The sequence below is a fragment of the Mus musculus genome, chromosome 4 (assembly GCF_000001635.26).
Source record: "Mus musculus strain C57BL/6J chromosome 4, GRCm38.p6 C57BL/6J".
In the NCBI taxonomy this organism is placed as follows: domain Eukaryota; kingdom Metazoa; phylum Chordata; class Mammalia; order Rodentia; family Muridae; genus Mus; species Mus musculus.
The window spans coordinates 43,000,758-43,016,928 of NC_000070.6; the positions used below are offsets into that span (position 1 = coordinate 43,000,758).

The 16,171-nt window shown below is 46.7% G+C and overlaps 1 protein-coding gene across 19 annotated transcripts; it reads right to left on the reverse strand.

The window, feature by feature from the left end:
- Nucleotides 1-1,579: 1,579 nt before the first annotated feature.
- Nucleotides 1,580-9,810, reverse strand: Fancg (Fanconi anemia, complementation group G). Of its 19 annotated transcripts, none has more exons than XM_006538128.2 (15): nt 9,523-9,810; nt 9,245-9,415; nt 8,950-9,043; nt 8,391-8,522; nt 7,954-8,156; nt 6,511-6,646; nt 6,227-6,357; nt 5,993-6,139; nt 5,705-5,856; nt 4,454-4,520; nt 3,987-4,276; nt 3,802-3,848; nt 3,026-3,175; nt 2,470-2,587; nt 1,580-2,335 (listed from the first exon to the last, which is right to left on the reverse strand). In XM_006538128.2, the coding sequence occupies exons 2-15, from the start codon at nt 9,338-9,340 to the stop codon at nt 2,227-2,229; spliced, it is 1,872 nt and encodes a 623-aa protein (XP_006538191.1). In that variant the 5' UTR covers nt 9,341-9,415; nt 9,523-9,810; the 3' UTR covers nt 1,580-2,226. The 19 variants fall into 19 exon arrangements, 5 of the variants coding, with proteins under 5 accessions (XP_006538191.1, XP_006538190.1, NP_444311.1 ...); XM_006538127.3 differs by having other exon boundaries at nt 9,499-9,808; XR_390334.3 differs by having other exon boundaries at nt 2,470-2,555; nt 3,987-4,251; nt 4,454-4,555; nt 9,245-9,809.
- Between the last annotated feature and the right edge of the window lie 6,361 nt (nt 9,811-16,171).

The window sequence follows — 16,171 nt, forward strand, 5'->3', positions numbered from 1 at the left end:
GCAGCTGGAAGAACCTCGCACAAAGGCCTGAACCCTTATTAGTTTAGTTGGGTTGTAATAATAGCCCACATTGTTCATTTCTCGCCAATCCTAGGGATCCTCTTACTCCACCATACTAAAATCCTTCATGCTCCTTTAAAACACTGGCTCCAACCAAGGGCGTGGTTGATGGACTAGGTCTGTACTTTTAGTAGTTGGGAAGATGAGAGGCAGGAAGACTAATAGATGGAGATCAACCCAGGATACAAGACCATATCTTTAATTCTAGTCCCAAACAGTATTTCAATAAATTTTAAAAGCAATGTGGTAGTCCATGCTTTTAATGTCAGCACTTCGGAGGCAGGCAGCAACCTGTGACTTTTGAGTCAGCCTGATCTATTAAAAAAAAAAAAAAAAAAAAGAGTTCCAGCCAGCCCAGCCAGAGCTACATAGTGAGACCCCGTCTCAAAACTAATTAGATAAAATTTTTTAAAAGGTAAAATTAGCTGGGTATGGTGGTGTACATCCTAGATCCCAGTACTCCAGAGGCTAAAGGTAGATTGAAAGTTTGAAGCCAGATAATGCTGCATAACTAAACTCGAGTCAAACAAACAAACAAACAAACAAACCAAAAAACAAAAACCTAGCCCCACCTACCCCACCCCCTCTTCTTCTCTGGACCCCAGTTCTGAATCAGCACCCCAGCTCTTACTTCACCCTATTGCCCTTGCACTCTCTTGTAATCATGCAGGTTTTGCAGTTTCTCAGGCCTTGGGAGTACACACTCCTTACCATAGAGTATAAATATTATCTGGGGAGGGAGAGCACTGAGGTTCATGCAAGTCAAGGACAACTGCAGAACACTCAGAAATGCAGTCGTGCCCAAGAGCAAGAAAATCAACCAAGTGCTGTGACTTAAGGTCCTTGTGTCCCAAAAGACAATCCATTGACTTTCATTATAGTCAAAAGATGGTTGGTTGGCTCTGGTTGACTCAATTCACCCTTCACCTCCTACCCACACAGACTGACCTGAGAGATGTTTGTACAGATGGAGTTACTCTGAGAAACATCTCCCCAACCCCAACTCCATTTGTTTTAATATTTTTAAGACAGGGCCTCTCAGCCAGACGTGGTGGTGCACGCCTTTAATCCCAGCACTCAGGAGGCAGAGGCAGGCAGATTTCTGAGTTCGAGGCCAGCCTGGTCTACAGAGTGAGTTCCAGGACAGCCAGGACTACACAGAGAAACCCTGTCTCGAAAAACAAACAAAAAAAGACAGGGCCTCTCTACATAACCCTGGCTGTCCTGGAACTTACTATGTAGAGCCTGCCTCTGCCTTCCAAGTGCTGGGATTAAAGCCAGGTACCACATGTCCTCACCTCCTTAAGTATCAAGTACTACTCTTCCTTAGGAGGCCTGTCAAGATCATGCCCCAGACCTAACTTTCTTCCCTGTCACCTAGCATAGGTTCCTAGGGCTGTTGGCTGTGCTTTTAGATAACATAGCTAGAGAGAACACAGGCTGGATTCCTAGTAGCCATGTCAGGTGGTTCACAACAGCCTGCCTCTGTCCTCCAAGGGCACACACACACACATACAACTTAAAATAAGCAATTCAAAATTTTAATAGTAACTTAAGAAGGATAAATTAGTAACTTAAAACTGCTCCTCCAGAAGGATTAACATAGCCTTTCCCTCAGAAAGGCTTGTGTCTCAAGCTCTTACGGTAGATGGCAGGGTGGGAAAAGGGTAGGAATGGGGATTTTTATGAGGAACTGCAGTTTAGTCCCCAGAATCCAACCTACCAAAAAGACAATGGGAAGGAAGGGGGAGTTAGGGAGACAGGGAAGGCAGACAGAAGACGGATGTTGGAAATAGAGCATCTTAAACAGCCAATACCCAACTAGCTTGCCATGAGCCTTCCTTCCCATTCAACTATGTGTAGTAAGCAGATAAGACATAAATAGAAGATTTTACTCAACACACAAGAGAGAAAGGAAGGAAGGAAGAAAAGTGCCATGAGCAGACAGTGATTTGTTCATGGAACCACTCTGGAACTAGACTGGTAGCAAGTAGATCAAGGTTCACAGGACCAGCCTCAGGAGCAAAAGAGTTACTTAGAAACAATCAGTTCCAGCCACTCTCCAAAGAGGATAAGGCAGAAGAAAACAAAAAAAAGAAGATCTAAAACCCTCCCCAAGGAAAGAGTCCACAGAGGCCAAAGTTCAAGATCCTGGAAACAAGGAAGCTAAAGGACACAAGACTCCAACACCGAAGTCCCAAACTCCTCAAGGAAGGCTTCGCGGTTAGGGGGATGGATCCAGCTCAAACAGGTTTCTAAATACAGTGGAAGAGACCTGAAAAACAAGAACGACGATGGCTGAGAGTGAAAGACGTCAGAGTTTGCATCCTTCCTTCCTCTGCTCCTCAGCTAGGTCTCAGAAGCACAGAACTCCAGCTCCCCCTCAGCCCAAGCTAGCACTCAGCTCACCCGGCAGCGTCCTCCAGTGGCAGCTGGCTGTGGGCCTCCCGCCAAAAAGCACTGGCCTCATTCTTCCGATCCAATCTTTTCAGAGTCTGAAGCAGGTAAAAGGAGCCATCTCTATTGCCTAGAGCCCCACCCCAAGGTACAAAGACTTAGAACCTGATAGGGCCCGAGGCATCATTTTTAAAAGAAAAAAACCGGACTAAGAGAGAGAAACTATCTTCTCTACACACACACATGAAACCAGAACTAGATTATTTATAACCAACCTCCCCCAGAGGCCATTGCCTGCCTAGTACAAAGTGTTCAACTGGCCCTGGCCCTACAAAAACCATCCCCACATTGTCCAGATCTTTGTGTCTGAGGACATAGGGAGACCAGGGAGCTCTCAGAGCCTTGCAAACATACTGGTTTGTATATGCACACATGGTACCAGCTCAGTATATACAGTACAACCCTATCCCTTCCCCCTCTCTGGGAATACTGTCTTTACACTTCTGCCCAAGTACATAGCCTGTACTCGGACCTCCCATACACAGCAATGTCATTCAAGTAAACATACCTGGGCATATCTGCACACTGAGGAGGAAGTCACTTAAGGCTTTGGTATCCTGGCCACTGGCTACCCACTCCAGTCCACGACTGATCAGAGCAGCCACTCGCAGCTGTTTCAGTGCCACGTCAGACCTACACTTCTGCTCACAGTCGGAGCCTGCCCCCAGAGACCACCACCCAAGTCAGCAAGTATCTTCCCATTATCCCAGACATAGCCACCAAACCCACAGTCCCCATTCTCCTCGAGTCCTCCCCAATTTACTGTTTGTTTGTTTTTAAAGCAATGTCTCAAAACAAACAAACAAACAAAAAACCCACATAGCCCTGGTTGACTCAGAATTCACTATGTAAATCAGGATGGTCTCAAACTCAGAGATCCCCTACTGGGAGTATTGGGTTTAAAGGCATGTGCTAAGCAACATGCCTCCTCAAGTCTCCCAGGCTGATGGATTGGGGTACAATGGAAAGGGAACCCACGCACAACACTTTCAGGAGTTAAGAAAAACTGACAATTTAAGTTAGTCAGGCACAGTGGCAAACTCGTATATTGCCAGCACTTGGGGAAGAGGGGGAGGAGAATCCAAGGTCATCTTCTACTAAAGTAGTAACCTTGAGGCCATCCCGGTCTTGTCTACCTGAGACCCAGTTAAAAAAAAAAAAAAAAGAAGAAGAAGAAGAAGAAGAAAAAGAAGAAGAAGAAGAAGAAGAAGAAGAGGAGGAGGAGGAGGAGGAGGAGGAGGAGGAGGAGGAGGAGGAAAAGAAGAAGAAAAAATATGAAATCACCTTGTTCTTTGTCCTCAGGCAGGGTCCGAAAGAGCAGCTCAAGACACCTGAAGAAAGACAGAAATACAGGAATAAAGAGCCAAGCTCAGAAATGAAGGTAGTCTCTAAGAATAAAGTAAGCCAGCCCAGTCCCAGTCGGAACATCGTCCTCCGCACCTCCCCATCCTCTGCCTTCCTGGACTCACTGGCTAAATTCACTAAGTGCCTCTTTCTGAGCCTTTAGTTGTGACCAGGCCTGGCCCTGAAGCAGGTGGGTGGCAGAGACCCAGACTGGGCAACACGGCAGTTCTTTGGCTCTTTTCCTGGCATTTTCCCACAAGGAGGACATTTTGGGAAGCAGAGACGAGGTACGGTTGAGCAGCTCCTCACACACAGTCAAAGCGTCTAAGGCTCGGCCTGCCTGGATCAGTGCTGCTGCTGCCTCCAGACATAACTCTGGTATACAGGGACCTAGAGAGGAGGTGGGTGGGGAGAACTGGGGTGGGAAGAGGGTACAGTGTCTTGAAGTGGCATGAGTCACCATCCCTGAGCTCTTTACCCATGGCCCCAGTATCAAGCAGAGAGAACTGGTTCCCCAGCGAGACCAAGTAAGGGGGCAGGGGTGAGCCCAACCCTCCCACCTCAGGGCCCAGAACCTTAGACACACACCTACCCTTGTCTCTGAGCCACCCAGCAACATTGCCAGCAGGTCCAGGTAATGCTCTGCAGCATCTTCTGCCCTGGAGAGTCAGTCAGTCTGTGAGCTTCAAGGGCCCTGGCTCCCCAAAAATGTTCCAGTGAGAATATTCTCGTGGCTAATGGAGGGATGCCTGAGCTCTGAGGTGTAAAGTGGAGAGCAAGGTTTAAGAGCTCCAACCTTGGCTCAGTACAGATCTTATTCCATTTCAGGATGGATGGGGAAGGACACTTCCACATTTCAAAGCAAAGAGACTCCATTTCAGGTCCCGCTGTAAGGCAGGAGGCTAAGAGTGGAGACCTGTGTCTTGCCAATGCTTTATTCACAGGGATAAGCAGTCATACTAGAGAAAGATGGGGGCTGGGACATGGCTAGCTATATAAAGTGCTTGTTATGCAACCATGATGACCTGAGTTTACAGCTCCAGTACCTTTGTAAAAACCCAAGTACACAGGTTTTTTTTTTTTGTTTTTTGTTTTTTGCTTGGTTGGTTGGTTGGCCTTTGGTTTTTGGAGACAGGGTTTCTCTCTGTAGCCCTGGCTGTCCTGGAACTCGCTTTGTAAACCAGGCTGGCCTCCAACTCAGAGATCAGCCTGTCTCTTGTCTCCCAAGCACTGGGATTAAAGGTGTGCACTAACACCACCACTAGTGGGCAGCAATACACTCTAATTAAAAAAAAAAAAAAGGGTTGGTTTACTCTAACTGTCTTGTTTACTGACACTCCAGAAGAGGGCACCAAATCCCTTTACAGATGAGACACCATGTAGTTGATGGGACTTGAACTCAGGACCTCTGGAAGACTAATCAGTGCTCTCAACTGCTGAGCCATCTCTCCGGACCTAAGTAATACACATTTTTAAACACAACATTTGGGGTGAGGGAGGAGTCAGAGTCAGGCAAATCACAAGGTTTCAGGGGCCAGCCAGTCTAGCCAAAACTACAGTACTCCAGGTTCACCGCAAGACCCTGTCTCAAAAAAATACAGTAGACAGCAGCAGAAGAAGACACCTAATGTTGACCTCTGGCTTCTACACACCCCAAAATAGCAGAATGGGAGGTTCCTCCTGACCCCTACACACACACACACACACACACACACACACACACACACACACACCACATATGCCAAAAATACATAAAATTTTAGAGAGTGAGAAAGAACCACATGTCCAGTGAAAGCATCAGAAGTAGGAAGAGAGGCTCGGGTGAGCAGGGGCTTGACCTCACCTCCCCGTCTGCAGGCATCGACTTGCTAGCAGGTGCTTGGCCTGGCTCTGTGTGCCACAATGAAGAGGAGAGGCTGGGTCAGGTTGTGGAAGTAGCAATTCTACTTCAATGAGACTTTTGAATGTTTCAGAACTATGGGTGGCACTCAAGGCCTAAAAAAGAACAGAAAAAAAAAATTTTAAATCTTTGTGAACCACACCCATCTGTATCCTCCAGTCTTGACGAGTCACCACAACGAGAGCACCCCAGCAGTCCTCCACACGGTGTCCACACCTGGATGCTCCTCACCTCAACCAGCAGTTCCAGACTCTCCAGTTCTGCTGCTCTGTCTCCTAGTTGCCTATATACTCTGGAAGCCTCCAGAAGCGGAAGGGCACAGGTTGTTCCCACTTTCAGGGCTTCAGTCAAGTACAACAGTGCTCTCTGTGGATTTCCCTGGGAGAACAGAAAGATGGGAGTCTCAGCTACCCTCACAAAGCATGATGCCAAGGTTTCCCCCAATTCTTAGGGCTTTATCTTTACCATCTTACGGAGACAGGCCCCCAGGGCCGTGTACACCTGGACTAACACGGACGGCGGACACAGACCTGAGGCTGCTTCATGCAGGTTGCTCTGTGCATGGGGCAGGCTCCCTGTGATTAGCTCCTGGAAGCCTGGAGACAACCATGACACAGGCTTAGAAAAAAAAATTCATAAGGCAGGAAACATGATCGGAATCAAGAAGACAGAGAATCTCCATGGAGGTATAGAGAGCATAAGACCAGAGGACCCCTTAGAGAAAGAAGGCATGATTTGGATTGCTAGACCTTGGCGGCAGGCAAATGCAGTCAGAAGGACATCCCTCAAACTCTCGGCATCCTGCAGAATCAGTGGGGCGGGTGACTCCTCAGCTGGAGGACTCCAGGATTTTAGCAGTAGTAGCAGATCCTCAGAGGACTGAGTCTGGAGAGAGAAGGACAGTCAAGAGGCTCTAGTCCTGTAAACATCCCCTTTCTAGACGGTCTATTCCACCCAGTCTTTGAGCCCAAGAGTCCTTCTGATCACTGTTCCCCAATCGTGAGAGAAAGACAACTGTGGGGCAATGATATAAGCAGGAAGAGAACCGCTCAAAGGTGCTAACCAGAGCTCCTTGTCACTCATATGCCCAGGTGGACATGAGACAAGGAACACGTCTGGTTCCTATGGGAAGACGGAGGCTGGGAGGCAGCATTAGCACAGTCCCAAGAGCTTCATCCTTACTTGGATTCGTTAAGCTATTTTAAACATTGCACCCAAGAAAATCCCCCAATATGGAGCTACCAGAGCAAGGTCACTCAGAAAGTCTATTGGGCTTTTTTGGTTGGTTGGGGCTTTTGTTGTTATTTTAGTTGTGTGTGTGTGTGTGTGTGTGTGTGTGTGTGTGTGTGTGTGTTTTGGTTTGGTTTGTTTGTTGACAACCATGAGAGCAGCCTTCCCAGAATATAATGATGCTATAAACAGAGAATGGTGGTGCAGGCTTGTTGTCCTAGTGACTCATATTCTAGATGTTGAAGCAAGAGGGCTGTAGGTTCAAAATCTTGAACCTTGGCTACAGAATGAATTCAAGGCTAGACTAGGCTGGACAACTTATGGTTCTATCTTCAAATAGAAAATAAAAAGAGTTGAGGACTGGGTGTGGTGGTCCACACCTATAAATCTCAGCACTGGAGGCTGTGGCTGCGCTAGAAGGAATGCAGTAAGTTTGCAGCCGGGGTACACAGTTAGAGCCTGTCCCCAAAACAAAGTGGGCAGCCTGGCATGGTGGTGCACACCTCTAATCCCAGCACTTAGGAGACGGAGGTATGTGGGTCTTTGAAGCCCTCCTGGTCTAAGGCTACATAGTAAGACCTTGTCTCCAAAAAAAAAAAAAAGTGTGTGTGTTGTAAAGTGGAAGTAGACTAGAGAAATGGTTCAGTGGTTAAGAGCACTTATTCTTACAGAGGACCCAACTTCAGTTCCTAGCATCTACATGATGGCTCCCAATTAGTGGCTCTTTAACTCCAGTTCCAGGGGATCCAACCCCCTCTTCTGACTTCCATGGGTACCAGGCACAAACATGGTACACATACATATATTCAAGTCAAACACTCAAACACATAAAATTACATTAGAAAACAGGAAGATGGGCAGGAAGGGAAGATGGAAAAGGTAGAGTGCTTGCTTAGCATGTCTGAAGCCCTAGGAGATTTGGGGGTGTGGGGAGGTACATTCATCTTCATTTCCCCAGTTACCTGGCTGCCATTTAGGGTTTGTAACAGCAAGGTCAGGTCCTCCAGGTGGTCGGTACTCATCCAGAAGACAGCTTGAAGGCTGGCCAGGCAGTGTAAGGCAGGCAGCAGCTCCGGTGGAAGGGAGGAAGCAGAGAGGACAGAGTGCCACAGCTCCTTGAGTCCCTGCTGTGACTTGGGCTCCAGGTGATGCTGGGCCTCCAGCACTGTAAAGCACAAACACACACACATACACACACACACCCATCTCTCATCTCCCTATACTCTCTGGGTTTTCCTTTCTGAAAGAGCCCAAAGACTACAATAATACACCTGCCTAGTCTGAGGAACATACAGAGGATTAGAAAAGAACATCTGTCTCCGTGGACAGATGTTCCTCTCACCCCCCAGCCTCATCCCTAAATCCAAACTGAAACTACCAGGAGCAGAGGAGACCTTACCTCTTTCGAGGCCCCTTTGAAGATCCTGGGTAAGATCTTCAGTGAAAGCCTGGACTAGGCTAGCCCTCAGGATTATACAATTACAGAGGACAGTCAGCTCCAAGGGGAGAGCGGGGACAGCAGCAGGGAGTCCTGGAGCGACAGGATGCTGGTCTCACAGGCTGTCCCATGAAACACAGCCCAAATGGTTTCCAACCCAGAGACCAACCCCACTCCAACCAAGGCTTCAAGAAGGAATTCAGTTTTTGCTCAGACAACTTTGGAAAGAGCAGGAAGTTCTCTAAATCTCCTGAAAATCACCTCTTCAAATGTTCCTGTGTGTGTGTGTGTGTGTGTGTGTGTGTGTGTGTGTGTGTGTGTGTGTGTGTGAAAAGAAGAAGGAATTAAGCTACTGAAAGACAATCCCACCCAGTCTCTTCTGGGCTTTACGCAGGACTCCATAAGCCCTAGGAAAATCACCTCAATCCTAGAACCTCGTAAAAGAAGCTCATCTTTGAATGCTGGTGATTTGCGGGGTGGTCTGAGGGGGGAACTGAACCTTCTGGAAGGTCGTTCTTACCTTGTAGAGTGAGGAGGAGTTCCCTAAGCCCTTCCAGTGTGTCTTGGGCCGATTGCTGTCGCCTCAGAGAGGGACGAGAATCCCTGGTGAGTTGCTGAAATTATGTAGGGAGGCATTAAGGATCAGTCTTTCTCCCTTGTAACAGAGACAGGGAGGGACACATATTCCTGTCACTTCTGTTTCTAAGGACGGAGGTCAAGCTCTGTTCCTTCCCCCTAGACTAGGGTGAGATCATTACAAAGCCGCTTTCTGACATCTTGAGGGTACAAGGTGAGAGTCCCAGCAACCACATTACCTTAGCCTGTCTAACAAGCTGGTCGTTCTTTTCCCTCCACAGGTCCAGGCTACTGGAAAATGTTTTGGGGAGGGCTGGAATGACCTGGCTGGACATTGTCGCCGAGGTAGATCACTGTTACCCGAAGGGGTCTTTTCATGGGTGGAGGCTGGTCCCACCGGTGTCTTCACCCTAACCGCAAGAAGCCACTTCTGCACCCCACCGGACTCCCCCCGGGTCGCAGCCGGGCTTGCTCTCCCTGACCAGAAACCCACCTCTCAGTCCCCGCCACCACCCACCGCGCCTGTGGTTGGCCAAGCTGCAACACTCTCGGCCGCGGTTGGTTGTCTTCAAGAGACGGTTCCGCGGGAAACTGAAAAGAAACCCGGAACAAGGAGGCGGGGAGACAGGAGGCCAGCCACATGCCAAGGACGAACTGCTGGGTCTGCAGGGCCTCCGCGGGGGTCAGAGTGTTGAGGCTAGTTTAGGAGGAGTGGGTCTTGGCACCAGTCTCTGGCGGCGCTCTGCCTTAGAACCAACGGCAGTCCAGGTTTCCCCGCTCCGTGGCTGGAAGACGGACCGCGCGGTGTTTGCTGGGAGTTGTAGTACTGTGGAGAACGCCCAAGAAAAGATTCCTCATCACCCATCCCTACCCCCACCCAACCCCCCAACCCCGGAAGAAAATGTCTCCCGAAAACTAAGGACAGGAGACTGAAGCCCTTGGTAATCTCATCCTTTCTCTTTGAGAAAAACAAAAAAACAAAAAACGCGGAGAATCGGACATTCCTACGCAGAAAGGAAGGAGAAAAAAAGTACTTGACACTATGTATATGGTAGCAGCAACTCAAAACACTTCACAAAAGACATACAAGAGCCCCAAATAAAGCTGGGCGTGGTGGCACACGCCTTTAATCCCAGCACTGGGGAGACAAAGGCAGGCAGATTTCTGAGCCTGGTCTACAAAGTGAGTTCTTGGACAGTCAGGGCTATACAGAGAAACCCTGTCTAGAAAAAGAAAAAAAAAAGAGCCCCAAATAAAAAGCTTAGAAAACAAGAAATCACTTTCACAGGTTTAACAAGATTTGCTTTTGCCTTGTTGTTATCATTTTTGAAGGCTTGTTTTTATTTTGTGTTTTTTAAAATTACGTTTATGCGTCTGTTTATGGGTAGGTACATGTGAGTGCATGCAGGACTGATGGGCAGAGATGCCCAATGCCCTGGATTTGAATTTTAGTCCTTAGCCACCTGACATGGGCACTGGGAACCAACCTTGAACACAGGCCTGAGGGCCTGCACGAGCACTAAGTACTCTTAAGACGAGCCGTCTGTACAGCCCGATGATATTTTTGAGAGTTTCACTGTGTAATCCTGGCTGGCCTGGTACTGGCTTTGCAACCTCCACCTGATGGTGATCCTCCTGCCTGAGCCTCTCAAGTGCTAGAATTACAGGTGTGCACCATCTTATCCAGCAGGCAATGAGAGTTTTGTTGTTGTTGTTGTTGTTGTTGTTGTTTCTTTTTTGGGTGGAGGTGCGGGGGGGGGGGGGTGCAGTGGTGGTGGTTGTTGTGTTCTTTTTCTTTTCCAGAGAGGCTTTCTCTGTGTAGCCCTGATGCCCTGGAACACCCTCTGTACACCAGGCTGGCCTCAAACTCACAGAGATTAGCCTGTCTCTGCCTCTCAAGTGCTGGAGTTAAAGGTGTACACTGCCTCGACCATACGTGGCAACGTTCACCATTCTTATTTTTTATTTTTTTAAAGACTCATTTATTTACAGTGTTCTTCTTCTACCTACATGTATGCTTGCAAGCCAGAAGAGGGCACCAGATCTCATTACAGATGGTTGTGGAACACCATGTGGTTGCTGGGAATTGAACCCAGGACTTCTGGAAAAGCAGTCAGTGCTCTTTTTTTTTTTTTTTTTTTTTTAGATTTATTTATTTATTATATGTAAGTACACTGTAGCTGTCTTCAGACACACCAGAAGAGGGCGCCAGATCTCATTACAGATGGTTGTAAGCCACCATGTGGTTGCTGGGACTCGAACTCAGGACCTCTGGAAGAGCAGTCAGTGCTCTTAACCTCTGAGCCATCTCTCCAGTTCACTCATTTTTCATTTTTATTTATTGTTCATGAGAATTAATTTATTTAATGGCTGGTGGGATGACTCAGCGGGTAAGAGTATTCATTGCTCTTGTGAAGGATATAGATTTAATTCCCAGCACCCACATGTTGGTTTACTACCATTGCAAACTGCAATACCAGGGGATTTGATTCCAGGCTGGGAGTAATAGTGCATGCCTCTAATTGCAGCAGGGTGACAGGCCTGTAGACCAAAACTTGAGACAAAAGGATCAACAATTCAAGGCCAGCCTTGACCACATGAGACTCTGAAAACCACAATCCAAACAAAAACAATAATAAATCTCTTGGTGCTGGAGAGATGACTCAGTGGTTAAGAGGCTCTTCCAGAGGTCCTGAGTTCAATTCCTAGCAACCACATGGTGGCTCACAACCATCTGTAATGGGATCTTCTGGTATGGCTACAGTGTACTCATATAAATAAAATAAATAAATCTTTAAAAAAAAACTCTTTCTCCAAAGAGTCAGATATGTTTATAAGAAAAATCAAGCCGGGCGTGGTGACACACGCCTTTAATCCCAGCACTTGGGAGGCAGAGGCAGGTGGATTTCTGAATTTGAGGCCAGCCTGGTCTACAAAGTGAGTTCCAGGACAGCCAGGGCTACACAGAGAAACCCTGTCTTGAAAAAAAAAAAAAAAAAAAGAAAGAAAGAAAAATGAAAAATCAAATGTGTGTGTGCAGTTCTTCCTTGGGTGTTTCTTGTTTGTTTTCTTTTGATATTTAAAACAAGGTCTCACTGTGTACCCCCTTGGCTGTCCTGGAACTCTCTAGGCTGGCCTTGAACTCACAGAGAATCACCTGCCTCTGCCTCCCAAGTGCTCAGATGAAAGGTGTGAACCACCACACTTGGCAGTGTCAGAAGAAAAACTATAGGCATAGGATCTGGACGGAGGACACTTCTCTAATAAGCACAGGACAGGTCTTCCATAGGTCCTCAAGGAAACCTAAAGCTCTTCACATCCCCAGGATGACTGAGTCAGAGACAAATAATAACCCGTGTTACACAGATGCAGAGAAATAAAACCCACATCAGGAAACGCTAGTCAGTGTCGTGATGCAGGTCAGGAATCCCAGCACAAAAGAGCAGGGCAAAGTATCAGGAGTTCAAGGCCATCTTTGGCTATAAAACCAGGTGGAGGCCAGCCTGGGCTACAGGTGACTTCACAAGACAGACTAGCGGGTCTTTGACTTATGCTTTGCTCTTGAGACAGGGTCACAATGAACCCACCTCAACCTCCCAGCTGCTGGGATCATAACCATGCCCAGCTTCTGTGGCAATCTTTTTTTTTTTATTATGTTTTTGCTTTAAATAATTAATGTATATCCTTAAGTTTTTCAGTGGTTTCGCTTCCTGGGCACTGCACTGGCTTCCATAAGGACATTTTCCTACAAGGACAGATGATGCTTTGAGCACAGGACTCTACCCCACTCTCCCTGTCTCCTTTCTCACTCCCTTCTCTTTGTTCCCTTTGTTTCTCTACCAAGTGAGTTGGCCTGAGGGTCACTGGTGCTCCAGCGCAGCTATGTGTGTGACCCAACACAAGATAATAAACTTATTTAAAACTTGAGGTTGTCTTTGCATTTTTCATAACCTGATTATATAGTTCTGAAGCATGAATTGTGTGGCAGTATCAAAAGGTTGGACATGTCTGCAGGTTTCAGTCTGCAGGTTTCAGTCCTATTTAAAAATATCCCCCTCCCCCCCCACGCCTGCCTCCCTCTTGGGCCAGGCATGATCCAAATATTCCATTGACAGAGGCAGGCTTATCTTTAAGAGTTCATTACTAACTTGGTCTACATAGCAAGTTCCTGAGTTTGTGTGTGCTTGCACACACGTGCATGGGAGTTCACACGCACATATTTGGAAGCCTGAAATGGGAATCGATCACTCTGCTTTTAGTCCTTTAGAGCAATGGTTCTCAGCCTGTGGGTCGTGACCCTTTTGGGTAGATCAAATGACCTTCACAAGGGTTTCCCTGAGACCATCAGAAACACAGATATTTAAATTACAATTCATAACAGTGGCAAAATTACAGTTATGAGGTAGCAATAAAAATAATTTTATGGTTGAGGGATCAGCACACCATGAGGAACTGGACTAAAGGGTTGCAGAATTATAGAGGTTGAGATCCACTACCTCAGACATCTAACCACTCCAGAGGCTGGCTGTTTTGGCTACACCACTATAGGTAAGAGGAGAGTGCTTATCAGACAGAGTCTCTCTGAGGGAGTGAACAGTTCCAGAATTGATAGTTCTGATCTTTGCACATTATATATGTATGACAATTAAAGCTACACTTTTTTTTTTGTCTTTGTGACCATTTTGTCTCACTCTGGAGTCCCAGGGGATCTAGAACTTGCTATGGAGACCCAGTGGCCTTTACTGTGTGGCAGCTCCTGCACCTGCTTATTGTCTGCTGGAATTATACACTTATTTTTGAAGATTTATTTAATGTATTTATTTATGTATTTTATGTCTTCTGTGTGACTGCCAGAAGAGGGCATTAGATCTCATTATAGAAATGCTTGTGGTTGCCAGGAATGGGACTCAGGACCTCTGGAAGAACACCCAGTGTTCTTAACCGCTGAATCATCTCTCCAGTCTCCCCCTGACCCCTTTAAAAATATTTACTTCTAAAAGATGAACTTTGTAGTCTTAATAGTTCATGCCTGCAATCTAGCACTCAGGATGGTAAGGTGGGGTGACTAGAGTTCCAGGGTACTATGAGTTATATAACGAAACCCTACAATAAAACAACAAAAGAAAAGCTATCTTAATTTTCTTAATTTTGTTTGGTGACAGGGTCTCTCCTTACAGGCCTGGAGCTCACCTTACAGAACAGGCTATCCTGGAATTTAGAGGGATATCTTGCTTGTCTAGTTTTTGCTAGGAATAAAGGTTTGTGTTATCACACCTAGCCTTACTTCAACTTTTTTTTTTTTTTCGAGACAGGGTTTCTCTGTGTAGCCCTGGCTGTCCTGGAACTCACTCTGTAGACCAGGCTGGCCTCAAACTCAAAAATCTGCCTGCCTCTGCCCCCTGAGTGCTGGGATTAAAGGCGTGCACCACCACGCCTGGCTTTACTTCAACTTTTAAAGATCGATGTAAAAGACTTTAGTCAAGAAAAAGTGCCTGTTAGAGGACCTCATTTTATACCTACAGCAGGCAAAATCTGACAGGAAGCAGGTTAATGGGGGGAGCGGGGGACAGTGATGGGCTCATGACTGCAGTTCCAGCACCTTAGGATGGAGACACAGGAGATCCAGAGCTCAAAGCAAGTTTTAGCTCTGCAGGGCCCTTCCTCAAACAAGGAGACTAGCGAATGAATCTCCAGAAGCTACAGGGCACAGTTTCTTCAGAGTTGATGGACTGATAATAGGGATAATTACACAACTTTCTGAACACGTAAAAACCATTGGCATATACTTCTAATGGATTTTCTTTGCTTAATTTTTAAAAAAAGATTTTATTTATGTATATGAGTCCACGCTAGCTGTCTTCAGACACACCAGAAGAGGGCCTCAGATCTCATTACAGGTGGTTGTGAGCCACTATGAGGTTGCTGCGATTTGAACTCAGAACCTCTGGAAGAGCAGTTGGCGCTCTCAAGCGCTGAGCCAGCCCTGGATTTTCTTTGAAAACTGTGCCTCAGCTTGGCTGGCCTGACCTTACTGCATAGGCTAGGCGGTCAGGAACCTCTCCAGATCTTCCTCTCGCTGTCTTCCAAAAGCCTTTCCCACCACGCCAGGCTTTTGTTTCTTTTTTCTAATTCACCTTACAAGCTAGCTGGGAACCAAGTTCTCCCCTTTGCATTGTCAAACCTGTTTCTGTCAGTGCAAACAAACATCAACAAATTTGCCTCAAATAATACGTGTGTGTGTGTGTGTGTGTGTGTGTGTGTGTGTGTGTGTATCTGTGTGTGTACCCTGTGCATGCAGGAGCCTCTGAGAGTCAAAAGAGGATGCTAGACCCCCTGGAGCTGGAGTTACAAATGGTTGTGAGCAGGCATGTGGATACTGGGAATAAAATCCATGTCTTCTATAAGAACAGCAAGTGCTCTTACTGAAGATTCATCTCTCCGGCTTCAGTTGTTAAATTCTTCTTTTTCTTTTCTTTTCTCTTCTTTTTTTGTTTTTGTTGTTCGAGACAGGTTCTTTCTGTAGCCCTGGCTGACCTGGAACTCACTTTCTAGACCAGGCTGGCCTTGAATTCAGAAATCCGCCAGCCTCTGCCTGCTGAGTGCTGGGATTAAAGGCATGCGCTACCACCACCCGGCAATTCTTCTTTTCTTTTTTCTTTTCTTTTTTTTTTTTAAGTATTTTTTTTAAAGATCTATTTATTATATGTAAGTACACTGTAGCTGTCTTCAGACACTCCAAAAGAGGGCGTCAGATCTCCTTAAGGGTGGTTGTGAGCCACCAACTGGGATTTGAACTTTGGACCTTCGGAAGAACAGTCGGGTGCTCTTACCCACTGAGCCATCTCAGCAGCCCATTCTTCTTTTTCTAAGACAGTGTCTCATGTAGCCCAGGCTGGCTTCCAATTGAATATGTAGCTGAGGATATCCTGGAGATCTTACCCAGTACCAGGATCCAGGTGTGTGCTACCATAGCTTTTAACTACCATACTTTTAACACCTGTTCTTCTGCTACACACAAGTCCCATCTCTTCCTAATTAGAACACACTCAGACTTCAAGCACAGTCCCAGCCCTTCTCTCCAGAGCCTCTTCCCAACTCTGCTGATGGACATTTCCAGGACACTCTCACACTTTAAGCTTGACATGTGAGTGATCAGACAGAGAGGC

Coding starts and splice junctions, on each gene's coding strand:
- Fancg (XM_006538128.2), bottom strand. CDS start 9,340: ATGTCCAGCCAGGTCATTCCAGCCCTCCCCAAAACATTTTCCAGTAGC. Junction 8,523..8,949: donor ACTCCTCCTCACTCTACAAG/GTAAGAACGACC, acceptor CTGTCGCTCCAG/GACTCCCTGCTGCTGTCCCC. Junction 6,140..6,226: donor GGGCCTGTCTCCGTAAGATG/GTAAAGATAAAG, acceptor CTGTTCTCCCAG/GGAAATCCACAGAGAGCACT.